Raw genomic sequence first — 14,269 nt, 5'->3', positions numbered from 1 at the left:
TGATCCAGCACGAGTTTCCAATAAAAATCGGGATTTATTGTTACAATCAAATCATAACAAAATTGGGTTTGCAAATAGAACAAATTCAGAACTCCCTTAGTTGATGTGTAGCATTAAAATCCTTTTTTTATTTATTCATTTTTTTAATTATAATTACAAATAAATTCACCACCGACTAACATATTCACAAATGTATCGCTGCCTCCAATCGCACGGCACATCGTTCCAAACCACTCCTCCCCAGCGTCCAATCTCCAAGCAGTTTTCGTTCCCACCGGCATTATCCGGCTGCCCGGGGGAGTAGTTGAGGTATCCACTCAGATACCCCACCGGCGTGTTGGTGGAAATCCACAGGAAATTGCCCTCACTGCCCAGATCCGTCCCACCGATGTACCACGGTCCCTTGGGATTGCTGGACTTGGCGATCGCCTTCTCCAGCAGCTCGTTGTCTTCCTCCGACGTAACCGTTGCCAACCGGTGGCCGTAGCTCTGGCAGAGTCGCCATGCCTCCAGAAATGTGACCTCCTTGTTGTTGTGCACAAAGTATTGCTTTTTGAGCTTTGCGGGTTGACCAAGATCGGAGCAGGGTGTGCCGAATGATGGATCTAAAAAAATCGCTGTATTACTTAAGCTCATAAAAAATATTAAAAGAAAAGAAATTAACCTTCATCAATTATTGGCGTACAAAATGTAACTTTTACAAGACAACTGACAAATACAAACAAATAACCATACATTGAAAGTCGCAGTATCATTTTTAAAGCACTTGCTTCTTGAACGGACTCAAAATAAATGATTATAGGAAAATGCAAAGAAGTCATCACGTCTTTATACAGCCTGTTCGGCCGCAAAAATGTGAATCCCCTTAAAAAGTCTGTGAGGGCTGGTTGGTCGTGCTATCTTGTCGCATGCCGATCGCTTTATGATTTTTGAAACAAAAACTCGTTTGATAGTGTTTGTCCATAATTTGACAAATATAAGAGAATACAATGTAAACAACAACAAGCACCAAATTTTATAGGATTTTTGCCACAGATCTCGAAAATTCGATTTCAATGATGAGATATTCAACAAAAAAAGAAAATACTCCTTGCATTTTCGTCACTCTTCATATGAATTTAGTTTCAATCTTGTCGTGCTATCTTGACGCGACAACTGGCCAAAGGAATTTTGTTCAGAGCACGTTTGACACACGCACATGCCCGACTGCTGTAAACACTTTTTATTATTTTATTTCGAAACTTCGGGATAATGCACAGAATGGTCAGCCAAACAAAACGTGTCTGTTATCGTTTACATTGCGTGCTCTAGTTTTGTTTATTCAATCTCAAACATAACCTTCAACGCGTTGTTCTCGGAACGTCAAAAAGCGACGTGCGCAAGATAGCCCGGAAGTAACAAATCGACACTGTCGTGCTACAAAAACGGGGGCACGCAATGTAAACAATAACAAACACGTTTTGTTTGGTTGATCGTTCTGTGCATCGTCCCGAGGTTTGAATGAATTTGGTTGCTGGAATCCACAGTTAAAATTAAAAATGTTTACGTTAGTCACGCTGGTACTTGTGTCAAACGCGTTCTGACCTGAAATCCCTCTGGCCAATTGTCTCACTTACATCAAGTTTCAGGGTCTGTCAAGATAGCACGACAAGATTGACAAGATTTTTCGGTTGTTATTGAATATCTCAGGATTAAAATCGAATTTTGGGGATTTGTTAAGGTCAAAATAAATGTACATTAAGGTGGCATTTTGATGTGATTGTGCTATTGAAGTTTTGAGGAAAAATGTTGACCTTAAATAAATAAAAACAAGAGCACGCAATTTAAACAAAAACAAGCCCGTTTTATTTGAATGACCGTTCTGTGCATTGTCCCGAAATTGGGTTGGATTTGGTTGCCGAAGTCAAGAGTTATCAGCAATTCCATTTGAAAAGAGCCTAAACCGTAAAAAGTTCTCCGATTGGGCTCAAAATTTGTTTGAGGGTTCCTTGGCCAAAATAATTGGACCCGTATTTTTTGTTTGGCCATTAGGATGCCCTACATCGTGCTAGGGTGGTTCAAAAAATGGCAATTTTCGTAATTTTTCGCAAAAACCACTTTTTTCTACGCGACATTCATCTGATTTTAGCTGTCTTAGACGCAAAAGAAAAGACATTAGTTTGGCTTTTTGAGAAAAATAGTAAAAAAAATCAAAAATCTTGCTAAATATTTGAAAAAGTCGTATGAAAACATAAAATGGCATTTTGACCGTGTCTGGACCAAAGAGCCTATGTCTGAAAATATTTTTATCGGATTCCTCGGAAAATTTCACATAACATATCGAAAAATTGGTGATGTCGAACCGTACGTTTCCGAGATATGATTTTTGCAAATAAAAACTGAGTTTATCGACGCAGCATAGAAAAACAGCCCTTTTGCTGGAATATTTTCCCGTCATTTATAATATTTTTCTTGGTTTTTGTATAGTAAAATAAATATTCACATTAATTTCCCGGTGGCCAAAAGAGTCAGGAGTAGAAATAATTATATTGAACACGGATCCTATCTTTCCGCAGCCGGCTGCCTAAGATTTGATCTTAACTAAATATTCGCGTCGGGATAAGCTTTAAAATTACCAAAAACTTAAATTAAAAAAAAAAACAGTCTCAACAGCAGCATCTTTTTTATTGCCTTGAGAATAATATAACACTCCATAAAAGTTCTAACATATGACATATAAATAAACGGGAAGTGTCTCTACAGCAGCATCCGATTGCTTGCCTTGAGATTAATGCCACACCATCTAAACTCATTTATGCCAATGGTCGTATCGCTTGCTTAGAGCGACTCCCAGACCTTTACCCTACACAAATACCAACTCCACGCGACGCTTACGCAGCCCAGTTGTTTAAATTCGATCAAATTTGGTCAAACGGTCAATTTGGTCGAGTTCCACAATAGGCCACGGTGGGTAAGAAGGGGATTATTATGCAACTTGCATGCACCTCGGAAATTCCTCCTGGAGGTTGTTGGGGAGACTATTCTGAGTCAGAAAAATCGATTTCCAAAATATTCTGTCGGTGAAAACTGATTTTATCTCGATTTGAAGATAAAAAACCTATTATATCACCTAAAACCTCAAAAATACGTTTAAAATCTCGGTTTAACTCTGGACAAAGATGTCAATTTTCATCCAAGTATCAATTCTTAGTTCCCAAAATATATTCCTGACATAGTACACCATAAATCGGTCCATTACTTGAGTCCCAGCGTCATGCGAATGTGTAAAATAGTGTTTTTTCTTAAAAAATATTTTCAAATTGGTCTGGTAAATAAACTGTCATGTCTGAATTCCAAAACTAACGTTGTAGCATTGTTGCAAACAAAATGAAGAACAATTTTGCAGAAAAAAGAATGAAATTTTATCCATTTTCAGTAAAGTTATGTCCATTTTAGTGGGAAAATTGTTGCCAATTTTCGAAATTCTTCGATATTTAACTCATTCCTATTATTAACAGCTACTACGATCATACTCAGTAGGATGTAACAAAAATTAATTTTTGGCGGGCATTCAGGGGCTGGTTCCGGTGGGCATACTGAGCTCAAATCTCAAATATGAGCTTGATTGAACTTAATTGGAGCTGTCGCTTTGCATTTCAAATTTAAATGGGATTTAACCAGTAAAAAACATGGTTTTTCAAAAATGTAGATTTTTAGGCACTTTAGCCACCAAAGCGTTTATCTTCAACATCATTGGCATGTAGGACATTTCCTTGCGCATGTTTTGGTATATATAACATTGAATTGAAGCACTCTGGAGCTTAGGCCTTCAATGTCTTGATTTTTGTTTCAAAAAAACAGCTCAGCAGAAAAGATAGGCGACGCGCCATTTCATTTTGCTCAAAACTTCAATGTTATTATACCAAAACATGCGCAAGGATCTGTCCTACATGCCAATGATGTTGAAGATAAACGCTTTAGTGACCAATGTGCCTAAAAATCTACATTTTTGAAAAACCTTGTTTTTTACTAGTAAAATCTCATTTAAAATTAAAATGCAAAGCGACAGCTCCAATTAAGTTCAATCAAGCTCATATTTGAGATTTGAGCTCAGTATGCCCACCGGAACCAGCCCCTGAATGCCCGCCAAAAATTAATTTTTGTTACATCCTACTGAGTATGATCGTAGTAGCTGTTAATAACAGGAATGAGTTAAATAACGAAGAATTTCGAAAATTGGCAACAATTTTCCCACTAAAATGGTCATAACGTTACTGAAAATGGATAAAATTTCATTCTTTTTTCTGCAAAATTGTTCTTCATTTTGTTTGCAACAATGCTACAACGTTAGTTTTGGAATTCAGACATGACAGTTTATTTACCAGACCAATTTGAAAATATTTTTTAAGAAAAAACACTATTTTACACATTCTCATGACGTCTATGTCAGGAATATATTTTGGGAAGTAAGAATTGATATTTGGATGAAAATTGATATCTTTGTTCAAGGTTAGACCGAGATTTTAGACGTATTTTTGAGGTTTTAGGTGAAATATTAGGTTTTTTAACTTCAAATGGAGATAAAATCAGTTTTCACCGACAGAATATTTTGGAAATCGATTTTTCTGACTCAGAATAGTCTCCCCAACAACCTCCAGGAGGAATTTCCGAGGTGCATGCAAGTTGCATAATAATCCCCTTCTTACCCACCGTGAGGGTTGGGAAAAAGAGCCTGCGGTTTCGCTAACTTTTTTTAAGTAAGTCAAGCATCAACATTTCCCGTGCTCCGAATCCTTTTTCCTCTCCCGGTGAATGGTGGAGATGGGAGCGGCCGGCAATGGATGGCTTTCATGGTGCTCCTGTTCGAGTAGAATTGGTTTTAATTCCCTTTAATCATTTTCTAAGCAACCTGGGCTGGACAATCATCACATATACATGAAGAAATCCAGTCTGCAACCCGCTAAGATCACCATCTCCATGCGAATGCGAATGCGAATGCGAATGCGAATAAAAACTGAGTTTATCGACGCGTCACGCGCTAAAACAGGAAAATTACGAAATCGGAAAAAATCAACTTTTTTCACAAAAACTGCGATAACTTCAAAATTTCAGCTATCTATACAGCAATTCCATTTGAAAAGAGCCTAAACCAAAAAAAAAGTTCTCCGATCGGGCTCAAAATTTTTCTGGGGGTTCCTTGGCCAAAATAATTAGACCCGTATTTTTTTGTTTGGCCATTAGGGTGGCCTACATCGTGCTAGGGTGGTTCAAAAATGGCAATTTTCGTCATTTTCGCAAAAACCACTTTTTCTAAAATCATATCTCGCGCCATTTCATCCGATTTTAGCTTTCTTAGACGCAAAGAAAGGTGATGAGTTTGGCTATTTGGGAAAAATAGTAAAGTTCCAAAATCTAGCTTAACTATTGAAAAAGTCGTATGAAAACTTAAAATGGCGTTTTGACCGTGTCTGGACCAAAGAGCCTATGTCTGAAAAATTTTTATCGGATTCCTCGAAAATTTCACATAACTTATCAAAAATTGGCGATGTCGAACCGTACGTTTCGAGATATGATTTTTGAAAAAAACTGCGTTTTCGACGCGCCACGCGCAAAAACGGGAAAATGACGAAATCGGCAAAAATCAACTTTTTCCACTAAAACTGCGATAACTTTAAAATTTCAGCGATGACCTATAGATGTTATGGTACCAAAAGTTGCGTCTCTCAATTACGAAAATTTTGGTACCCAGACATGTATAGGTCATCGCTGAAATTTTAAAGTTATCGCAGTTTTAGTGAAAAAGTTGATTTTTGCCGATTTCGTCATTTTCCGTTTTTGCGCGTGGCGCGTCGAAAAACGCAGTTTTCAAAAATCGTATCTCCAAAACGTACGGTTCGACATCGCCAATTTTTGATATGTTATGTGAAATTTTCCGAGGAATCCGATAAAATATTTTCAGACATAGGCTTTTGGTCCAGACACGGTCAAAACGCCATTTTAAGTTTTCATTTTTCAATAGTTAAGCTAGATTTTGGAACTTTACTATTTTTCCCAAATAGCCAAACTCATCACCTTTCTTTGCGTCTAAGACAGCTAAAATCGGATGAAATGGCGCGGAGATATGATTTTAGAAAAAGTGGTTTTGCGAAAAATGACGAAAATTGCCATTTTGAACCACCTAGCACGATGTAGGCCACCCTAATGGCCAAACAAAAAAATACGGGTCTAATTATTTTGGCCAAGGAACCCCCAGAAAAATTTTGAGCCCGATCGGAGAACTTTTTTTTTGGTTTAGGCTCTTTTCAAATGGAATTGCTGTATACATGTTAGGATACCAAAAGTTGCGCATTTTAAATACAAAAATATTGGTACCCTAACATGCATTGGTCATCGCTGAAATTTTGAAGTTATCGCAGTTGTAGTGAAAAAAGTTTATGTTATGCCTATTTCGTCATTTTTCTGTTTTTGTGCGTGGCAAGTCGAAAAACTCAGTTTTTATTTTCAAAAAATGATATTTCGGGAACGTACGGTTCGACATCGCCAATTTTTTGATATGTTGTATGATATTTTCCGAGAAATCCGATTAAAATATTTTCAGACATAGGCTTTTCGGTCCAGACACGGTCAAAATGCCATTTTATGTTTTTATACGACTTTTTCAAATGTTTAGCAAGATTTTTGTTTTTTTGCTATTTTTCTCAAAAAGCCAAACTAATGTCTTTTCTTTTGCCTCTAAGACAGCTAAAATCAGATGAATGTCGCGGAGATATGATTTTTTGAAAAGAAGTGGTTTTTGCAAAAAAAATACCACCCTAGCACGATGTAGGTCACCCAAATGGCCAAACAAAAAAAAAATACGGGTCCAATTATTTTGGCCAAGGACCCCCACCAAAATTTTGAGCCCGATCTGATAACTTTTTTTTGGTTTAGGCTCTTGTCAAATGAGATTGCTGTATAAATCAAAATTTTAACATTAGACGTGCATGCGAGAGTGACAAAACAACCCTGACTATAATTCCCGTTGAATAGTTGTCGCACTTGCAGGGAGCGTCAAGACAACATGATCTGATCGGAACTACATTTGAGTAACAACATTGCAAGGAGTTTTTGTTGAAAATGTTGGGAAACTGTGAATTTGAAAAAGTGCTTCGTTGGAAGCTTCTCGAAATCGCTTTATTACACAGAAAAAAAAATCATGGTAATAATACAACATTAACATTATGTCAGAAAAAAGGTGTAATTTTACCTCTGGAAATGAGTATTTTTTCCGGTGTAATGTCACTTTTTCAGTTTAAATAGAGGTAAAATTACACCATAAAAGAGGTAAAATTCAACCTTCAAAAATTACAGCTTCCAAATTTACATTATTTTTTTCTGTGTAACTCATTTTAGTTCCAAATCGTCGTGCGACAAGACAGTACGATCACGACGATTTGCTCAATTTTGCACAAAAGTCACTTGCGACAAGATAGGAAAATTGTTTATCTGTGTGCTTCCATATGACTTACCAGAATTATTCCTTATCCATCGCTTATACTTGGCAACATCCACAAACGCCGTGTAGTCCGTTGAGCTGCACCGATTCTCATCCTGTTCCTGGGCTGCGGTGAACGACACAATCCCCAGCAAAAACCAGCTTCCCCGCACGTTCCGGAACAACCCCCCTCCGCTGTCCCCGTTGCAAGCGTTAGTCCCATTCCGATAACCCGCACAAAACATCTCCTCCGTAAGGCTACCACCGAACGCGCCCAAATTGCTGCTCCGACAGAGCTCCTGGGTCACGATCGGAGCTCCGGCGGCCTTCAGTGAGTTGGACACCGCGCTCTGCTCCGTGTAACCCCATCCGACGATGGTTCCGACCACGCGATCGTTAGCCAACGAAAACGTCGGCAGACAAGCCGGTTGAACGAACTTTCCGTACCGGACGGGGCCCTTCGTGATCAGCAGGGCCACATCGTGACCGTGGTTGTCCCCGGTGAATCCCTCATGCACGATGATCGAACTCAGCCCGTACTCTTGCTCCGAATCGCTCCGGACATTTAGCAGGTGTTTGCCCAGCTGGACGACCAGCTCGTCGATGGATCTGGCCACCCTCCGGCCTGGAACGGCCACGCAGTGGGCGGAAGTGATGACGACACTTTGGCCAACCAGGGTGCCACCGCAGATGTAGTGCTTCAGGGGAAGCACCTGAAATGAGTAAACAGAAAATAAAATAATACAAATCAATGCATTACACCACCAACCTGATAGATGGCCGCATGCCACGGGTAATCCCCCGGCTGAACGTTGTGGCCGGCGGTGATAAGAGAGCGCGTTTTGTCCTGCCGCACACCACACCGCTGATCGCCGGAGGCTGTGAAGATGCTGCAGCACAGAACTAAAGTCAAGAGTGCGGTTCGACGCAGCATCTTCGACTCACTACGGCAGGGACGGAGAGAAAGAGCAATCTTATTGGGAGGAGTTTGTTGGGTTTCAATTATGTACGAGCGGGGATTTTTTTTTTGCAGTCTTGGCTACAGTAAGCGTGACTTAAATGATTTTCAGTTGATACTTTGAAGGCAATTCGAAGCCAATTTACTGATTTATTGCACGTAGATATTCTTGGGGTACGGGTTTGGAATTCCTTGTGGTTTGTAAAAAGGCCCCAAATTTGATCAGTCATCATAAAAAAAAACAAGATTTCTCCGAGTAATGTTCCATATATTTGGAATTTATTGAAGTTTCCACCCCTTATTGATACAGTGGGGGTAGTTTTGGGTTATCTTCACAGATGTAGAAATTTATCATATTGCAGTCCACGTCATTCCAGGAAGCGGATCCCGCCCCGTTAATTTGCAAACAATTTTCGATGCTTCCCACGTTATCCGGTTGACCTACGGCCCAGTTCGGTTGCACAATTCGCCTATTCGAGTTAATCCAGATCCAGCTACCTTCACGGCCTAAGTCAGTGCCAGCCATGTAAAATCCATCGCTGGAATATTCTGTGGTAATAAATGTGAATCAAGTAAATAAGCACAACGTTAAGCCCTATTTTAAGGTCCCATACTTAATTGCAGCAACAGTTGATCCGACTGCTTTTCACTGTCTATGGAAGCCAGCCGTTTGTCCTCGTCTATGCAGAATTGAGCAGCCTGCCAGAAAGTCGCCCTTCGATAGCGAAGATAGAATGTTTTGTTGACCGGAGTAGGGCTGCCATAAGCTAATGCCGACAGGGCTTCCACATCGATTCCAACTGGTATCATAAAATAATGGCTCTTGTTAGAAGAATCAATTGATAAATTATTTTTGGAATTACCCCTTCTTGCTTCAGCTTCACGTAGTTCCACTTCTGTTACGTTGTAAAACTCGGTAGTTGAACCCACTTCATAGAAAGCTGTCGATGATTCTACTTGCTCATCCAACTGAGTTGCATCAGGAACTTTCGTTGTACAGTATACCAGCGGAAATACAACAAAAATTATACAAACTTTGAAAATCATGTCAACAGATCATTGGCTATCTTGAAACTGATGTTCCAGGAGGGTCATTCATTCCTTTTATGCTACTGAAGAATGTCTGCACTTTTCATATGGGCCTATACATTTAAAATTACTTTTTCGATATTCTTTATAATATGCATCAATTGATATAAACAAGCTTTATGACCTAATATTAAAATAATCCTAACTGAACTGTTCTTAAAACATCTTTGGCCCTTTTAAAATGAAACCCACCCAACCTTTTGCCAAACTCATCACTTTCAACGACGTAATTACAGCCTCTTTAATTGGTCCCGAAATTTCGTTCGACCCAGGCGCATTCACACATTTCATTCACTCACAATACCCGTTCCACGCATACTGAAGTAAACCGTTGAAATAAGGTCCAGTTATGCTTTTCACCGCGGAACCGGTTCCCACTTTCGGCAATGACCTCAGGATGCGTTTTGCTGCCGGCTTTTGCGTGCTTGTTCCTTAATATTCGCGAATTCGGGTCAATCACCTTCATATTTCTGATTCTGTTAAGTCGAGGACTCAGATTGAGTATGATTATTGCTAATTCGATGAATTTTCATTAGTTGTATGATATTTTGGGGATAATGGTTTGATTTGTTTTGGAACTCTTTGCCAAAGTTTTAAAAACGTATTCAACTATTGCCACATTTTTTTAACAGTTTAAAATAAAGAAGAAATCTGGAAATAAACTGAACAATCTGCAAGCCTATTTTCCCAAAAGAAATGAAAACAATAATAAAGGTTTTTAAACATGGCACAGGTAGTATTTTGTAAAGTTATCTATCTTTAGTTAAGTCCTTAGTTATTGGCAATCAAAGTTTTCAACTGAACTATGAAAATTTTTGAGGCAAACTAGAAACCCTGATCATAAGAGAGGAATGGTAAAGTAAAAAAATGACTAAAACAAGACAATATTATTTAAAAGACGAGCTATCCTTTTTTGCCTTTTTTCTAATAATTTTTCTTATTAAAATTAAAGTCCAAAATGGTGATAAAAAGACAGATTTGCAAAACAATAGCCAGGAACACCAAAATTATCCTGTAAAAATCAAATTTTAGGGTGATTTTTGGAAATACAGTAGATGTTCGGTAACTGGGCGTTGTTTAACTGGGCTGCTTTTTAACTGGGCGCTCGATAACTGGGACGTAGCCCAGTTAAAAAGCAGACAAACGTCAAAAAACCAAAACAAACCAAAATTACCGAGGGGTTAACCCCTTCCCGCCCAGAGAAAAATCGAGATTTTTTACGATTTTCTTTGCGTTTTTTTAAAGACTTGATCAAATTAGATGAAATTTGAATTGCATGCAATAAACATTGCATTCAATAAACATGTAGTGAGTATTAGATTCTAACAGTGAAATCTTGTCGTTAAGAAGCTATAGGAGGAAAGGGGGTAATATGCACCCCTTTTGGGTAAACTATGATTTCTAAACCATAACAGCATTTCTGTGTAAGAATTTTAATAAATGTTCTAAAACAACTGTTCGTCGAAAAAGTCTTGAAACACTTAAAGTTGTTTAAAAATAGCAAATTTCTAAAATCATATCAATCAACACTTACAATATCAATAAATGCTTTTTATATTGTCCAAAAAACATATTGAAAGTTCCTACGATGCTCATTTTTTTCCAGCATGGTTTTAAAATGTTAAGCTTCCAATTTCTATGATTTTTTCTCTGAAAATTCCCCCCCCCCCCCTCTCCACCTAATTTTATTTATTTGCTCGTTGTGATCTGACTTATTCAATTATTTTTTCCTTCGGCTATGGGTTAGGTCGAGGGGAAGAGGCAAAAAATAAAAAAGGGATAGTCATCAGTGAGACAAGCCCTCTGCAATAAGAGTCTGCTATAGGAGTTGGCTTATGAACGCTCACTTGCAAAGTTATTCATAAATGTTTGATTCTGGGTAGCACCTAAAAGTAAATTATGTTGTCCATACCTAAGATTTCTTAAAAACTTTAAACTTTTCGTCAGGGTATTAGTTACTCTACCTCCAATAACTAGCGTTCATAATTATTCATCATCAAACTATTCAAAATCTATGGTAATCTTTCGAAACGTTAATTAAAACTGATTGCTGGTGCATTAATAGAGTTTAAACATCAATTAACCAAAGATATAAAAGATGTTTGGTATAAATGTAAAGATCTGTATAATTTAAATACATTTAAGGGGTTACATGCATGTAGGAAATTACAAAATTTTATATTACAGAATATTTGTTAAATCCACTCACTTCGATGATGATTAATCACTCCTGAAAGTTTCATGAAGATATTTCATGATTAAACTGAGTAAGAGATGATTTAAGCTCTAAATTTTGCCATGCGCAAAGCGAGCTGTAAAACTTTGTTGGCGTTTTTCTCTAAACCTCGAGTTGATTTACGGGTGCCACGATATCTCGAGATGGGATGGACCAAATTGGCTGAAATTTGAGGTGAAGACTCTCAAGGTATATCCCTAGGTGTATCCCGTATGCATGACAAAGCCGAATTTGTAAAATTTTCTTTTTCAAAAATACAAAAATCATAGACTAACGGTATGTTATATGAAAAACACAGAAATATTTTTATCTTTTTTTTAAATAAACTTTTTGATAATTGGCCTTCGTCATGCACACGGAATCGGTTTAACGAGTCTTCACCAAAATTTTGAGCCAATTTGGTCAAGATAGTGTTGAGATATCGTGGCACCCGTTTTTTGAAACTGCTAACTTGAAATTGCTATATCTCGGCAATGATGCTACCAAATATCTTCAAATTTGTTTTGTTAGTAGGTTTTTTTATTTTAATGCCTTGAAAAAAGAATTTCAGTAAAGTTGGAGTGTGAGCTCATACTAACCTCTGAAATTTTTGCTGATATACATGTATATAACCCCTTAAATACAACTTTTTTAACTAAATGTTCAAGTTGATAAAATTGCTTTTAAATATTCCAGGCAAGTCACCTGCAATGGAACATCACAAAATCATGTTTTTTGACCACCGATTTACTCTCCTGCGAAATGAAAAGTTCGCGAGAGATGTTGAAAAAAATAAACCTTATTCCAAACCTTTTTGGAAACATTCAAAGTTTCTTGAGAAACCTCAAAACCAACCCCTTCTTTAAAAGATGGTGATAACATTCTATTAACTAATGGGGAGAAAGCTTAAAAACTTGCTCAGCAGTTTGAGAGTGTTCATAATTTCAACTTAAATGTTTTGAGTCCTATTGAAGATCAAATTTAAATAGAGTTTCAGAATATTGTTGAGCAAGAATTTCCACCAGATGACGTGTTTAATATGGATCCGATTGAAATAAAATCTTTTATCACAAAATTTAAAATTATGAAAGCCCCTGGTGAGGTTGGCATTTTTTACATTGTAATTTAAAAAAAATGATCTCAGCAGTTGGAAAAATGCCAAAATAATTCCGATTTTGAAACCGGACAAAGATCCTGCCGAAGCTTCAAGCTATCGCCCCATTAGTTTGGTTTCATCTATTAGTTGGCGAAAGTATGCTGCAAATTTGATATTAGATGATACAATATAACCAATGTATCATTTACCTTTTTTTCCTACAACTAAAATAATTCCTTCAAACCAAAACGCCGAAATTGAGGAATTTGAAAGAAGATCTTAAGGTGAAGCCGTTGATCATTTTCGAAGAAAATCGATCATTACCCTAAAATTCTCTGTATTGAATTCAATTAAACAAATTTCTGCACCAAAATGAATCAGCATGTGCCGGTCGTTGACTTCTTGAAGCCACTGAAAGAATTTTTGGCCTAAATCAAATGTGTTTCAAAATTTATATAATTTTGTGGTATAATCATTGGCGTCCTAGTTGGCAATCATTGATTAATGACGATTTCCATAACTTTGCAAGAAATGGGATAATCGTTACCAAATGAAATCAGTATGTGTAGGGCACTATTCTAAACAACTTATAGAAAGAATTTTGTCAAAATATTGATAGAGACGCAAAATTTATATCTATGAACAAAAAATCATGGCAATGATGGAAGTCTTCACGCGTATTAAAATTTGGTTAAAAAACGTTACTTAATCCACCTTTAGGTGGTTGGTGCCTTCCTCATATTCATAAAGTCAATACATTCAGTAAAAATAGCAACATTCCCCCTTAACATGTTTAACAAATCAACTTTATTACTCATTTCTTTTGATATGGTTCGCAGACCATCAATATTTCTGGCTCATCGGCAAGGTCTGATAAAAAAAACCTATCCAACGATAGTTCGCATGGAAGATTCAGACAATATTTTTATCACAATATCTGAAATCAAACCTCTAAAAAGTGTATAAATAACACTTGAGTGCCAATAACTTTTAATAGGGTTGTCAGATCCTTGATGTTTTAGGCTCATTTGAAAGGTCTTTCGATTATCTAACTAACGATGGGTCGCATGATGGACCCGGACATCATTTTTACTGAAAAATCTGAGATCCGGCCTCCAAAAAGTGTATAAATAACACTTAAGTGTCAATAACTTTTGATAGGTTTGTCAGATCCTTGATGTTTTAGGCTCATTTGAAAGGTCTTTCGATTATCTAACTAACGATGGGTCGCATAATGGACCCGGACATCATTTTCATTGAAATATCTGAGATCCGGCCTCCAAAAAGTGTATAAATAACACTTAAGTGCTAATAACTTTTGATAGGATTGTCAGATCCTTGATGTTTTAGGCTCATTTGAAAGGTCTTTCGATTATCTAACTAACGATGGGTCGCATGATAGACCCGGACATCATTTTTACTGAAATATCTGAGATCCGGCCTCCAAAAAGTGTATAA

At 37.4% G+C, this 14,269-nt stretch overlaps 2 protein-coding genes across 2 annotated transcripts; both read right to left on the bottom strand.

Moving 5' to 3' along the window:
• Positions 1 to 100: 100 nt before the first annotated feature.
• On the bottom strand, positions 101 to 8,418 carry LOC6049116 (elastase-1). Its single transcript, XM_038263259.1, has 3 exons — positions 8,223 to 8,418; positions 7,488 to 8,166; positions 101 to 605 (listed from the first exon to the last, which is right to left on the bottom strand). The coding sequence occupies exons 1-3, from the start codon at positions 8,385 to 8,387 to the stop codon at positions 166 to 168; spliced, it is 1,284 nt and encodes a 427-aa protein (XP_038119187.1). The 5' UTR covers positions 8,388 to 8,418; the 3' UTR covers positions 101 to 165.
• Positions 8,419 to 8,668: 250 nt separating this feature from the next.
• Positions 8,669 to 9,506, bottom strand: LOC119769742 (perlucin-like). Its single transcript, XM_038263260.1, has 3 exons — positions 9,275 to 9,506; positions 9,026 to 9,211; positions 8,669 to 8,960 (listed from the first exon to the last, which is right to left on the bottom strand). The coding sequence occupies exons 1-3, from the start codon at positions 9,456 to 9,458 to the stop codon at positions 8,710 to 8,712; spliced, it is 621 nt and encodes a 206-aa protein (XP_038119188.1). The 5' UTR covers positions 9,459 to 9,506; the 3' UTR covers positions 8,669 to 8,709.
• Between the last annotated feature and the right edge of the window lie 4,763 nt (positions 9,507 to 14,269).

The sequence above is a fragment of the Culex quinquefasciatus genome, chromosome 3 (assembly GCF_015732765.1).
Source record: "Culex quinquefasciatus strain JHB chromosome 3, VPISU_Cqui_1.0_pri_paternal, whole genome shotgun sequence".
Classification (NCBI taxonomy): Eukaryota; Metazoa; Arthropoda; class Insecta; order Diptera; family Culicidae; genus Culex; species Culex quinquefasciatus.
Note: the sequence above shows the minus strand (reverse complement) of the source record. Positions and strands in the feature narration are given on the sequence as shown.

Coding starts and splice junctions, on each gene's coding strand:
- LOC6049116 (XM_038263259.1), bottom strand. CDS start 8,387: ATGCTGCGTCGAACCGCACTCTTGACTTTAGTTCTGTGCTGCAGCATC. Junction 8,167..8,222: donor GGCATGCGGCCATCTATCAG/GTTGGTGGTGTA, acceptor TACTCATTTCAG/GTGCTTCCCCTGAAGCACTA. Junction 606..7,487: donor ATGGATAAGGAATAATTCTG/GTAAGTCATATG, acceptor CGATTTTTTTAG/ATCCATCATTCGGCACACCC.
- LOC119769742 (XM_038263260.1), bottom strand. CDS start 9,458: ATGATTTTCAAAGTTTGTATAATTTTTGTTGTATTTCCGCTGGTATAC. Junction 9,212..9,274: donor TGAAGCTGAAGCAAGAAGGG/GTAATTCCAAAA, acceptor TTATGATACCAG/TTGGAATCGATGTGGAAGCC. Junction 8,961..9,025: donor TCAACTGTTGCTGCAATTAA/GTATGGGACCTT, acceptor TTATTACCACAG/AATATTCCAGCGATGGATTT.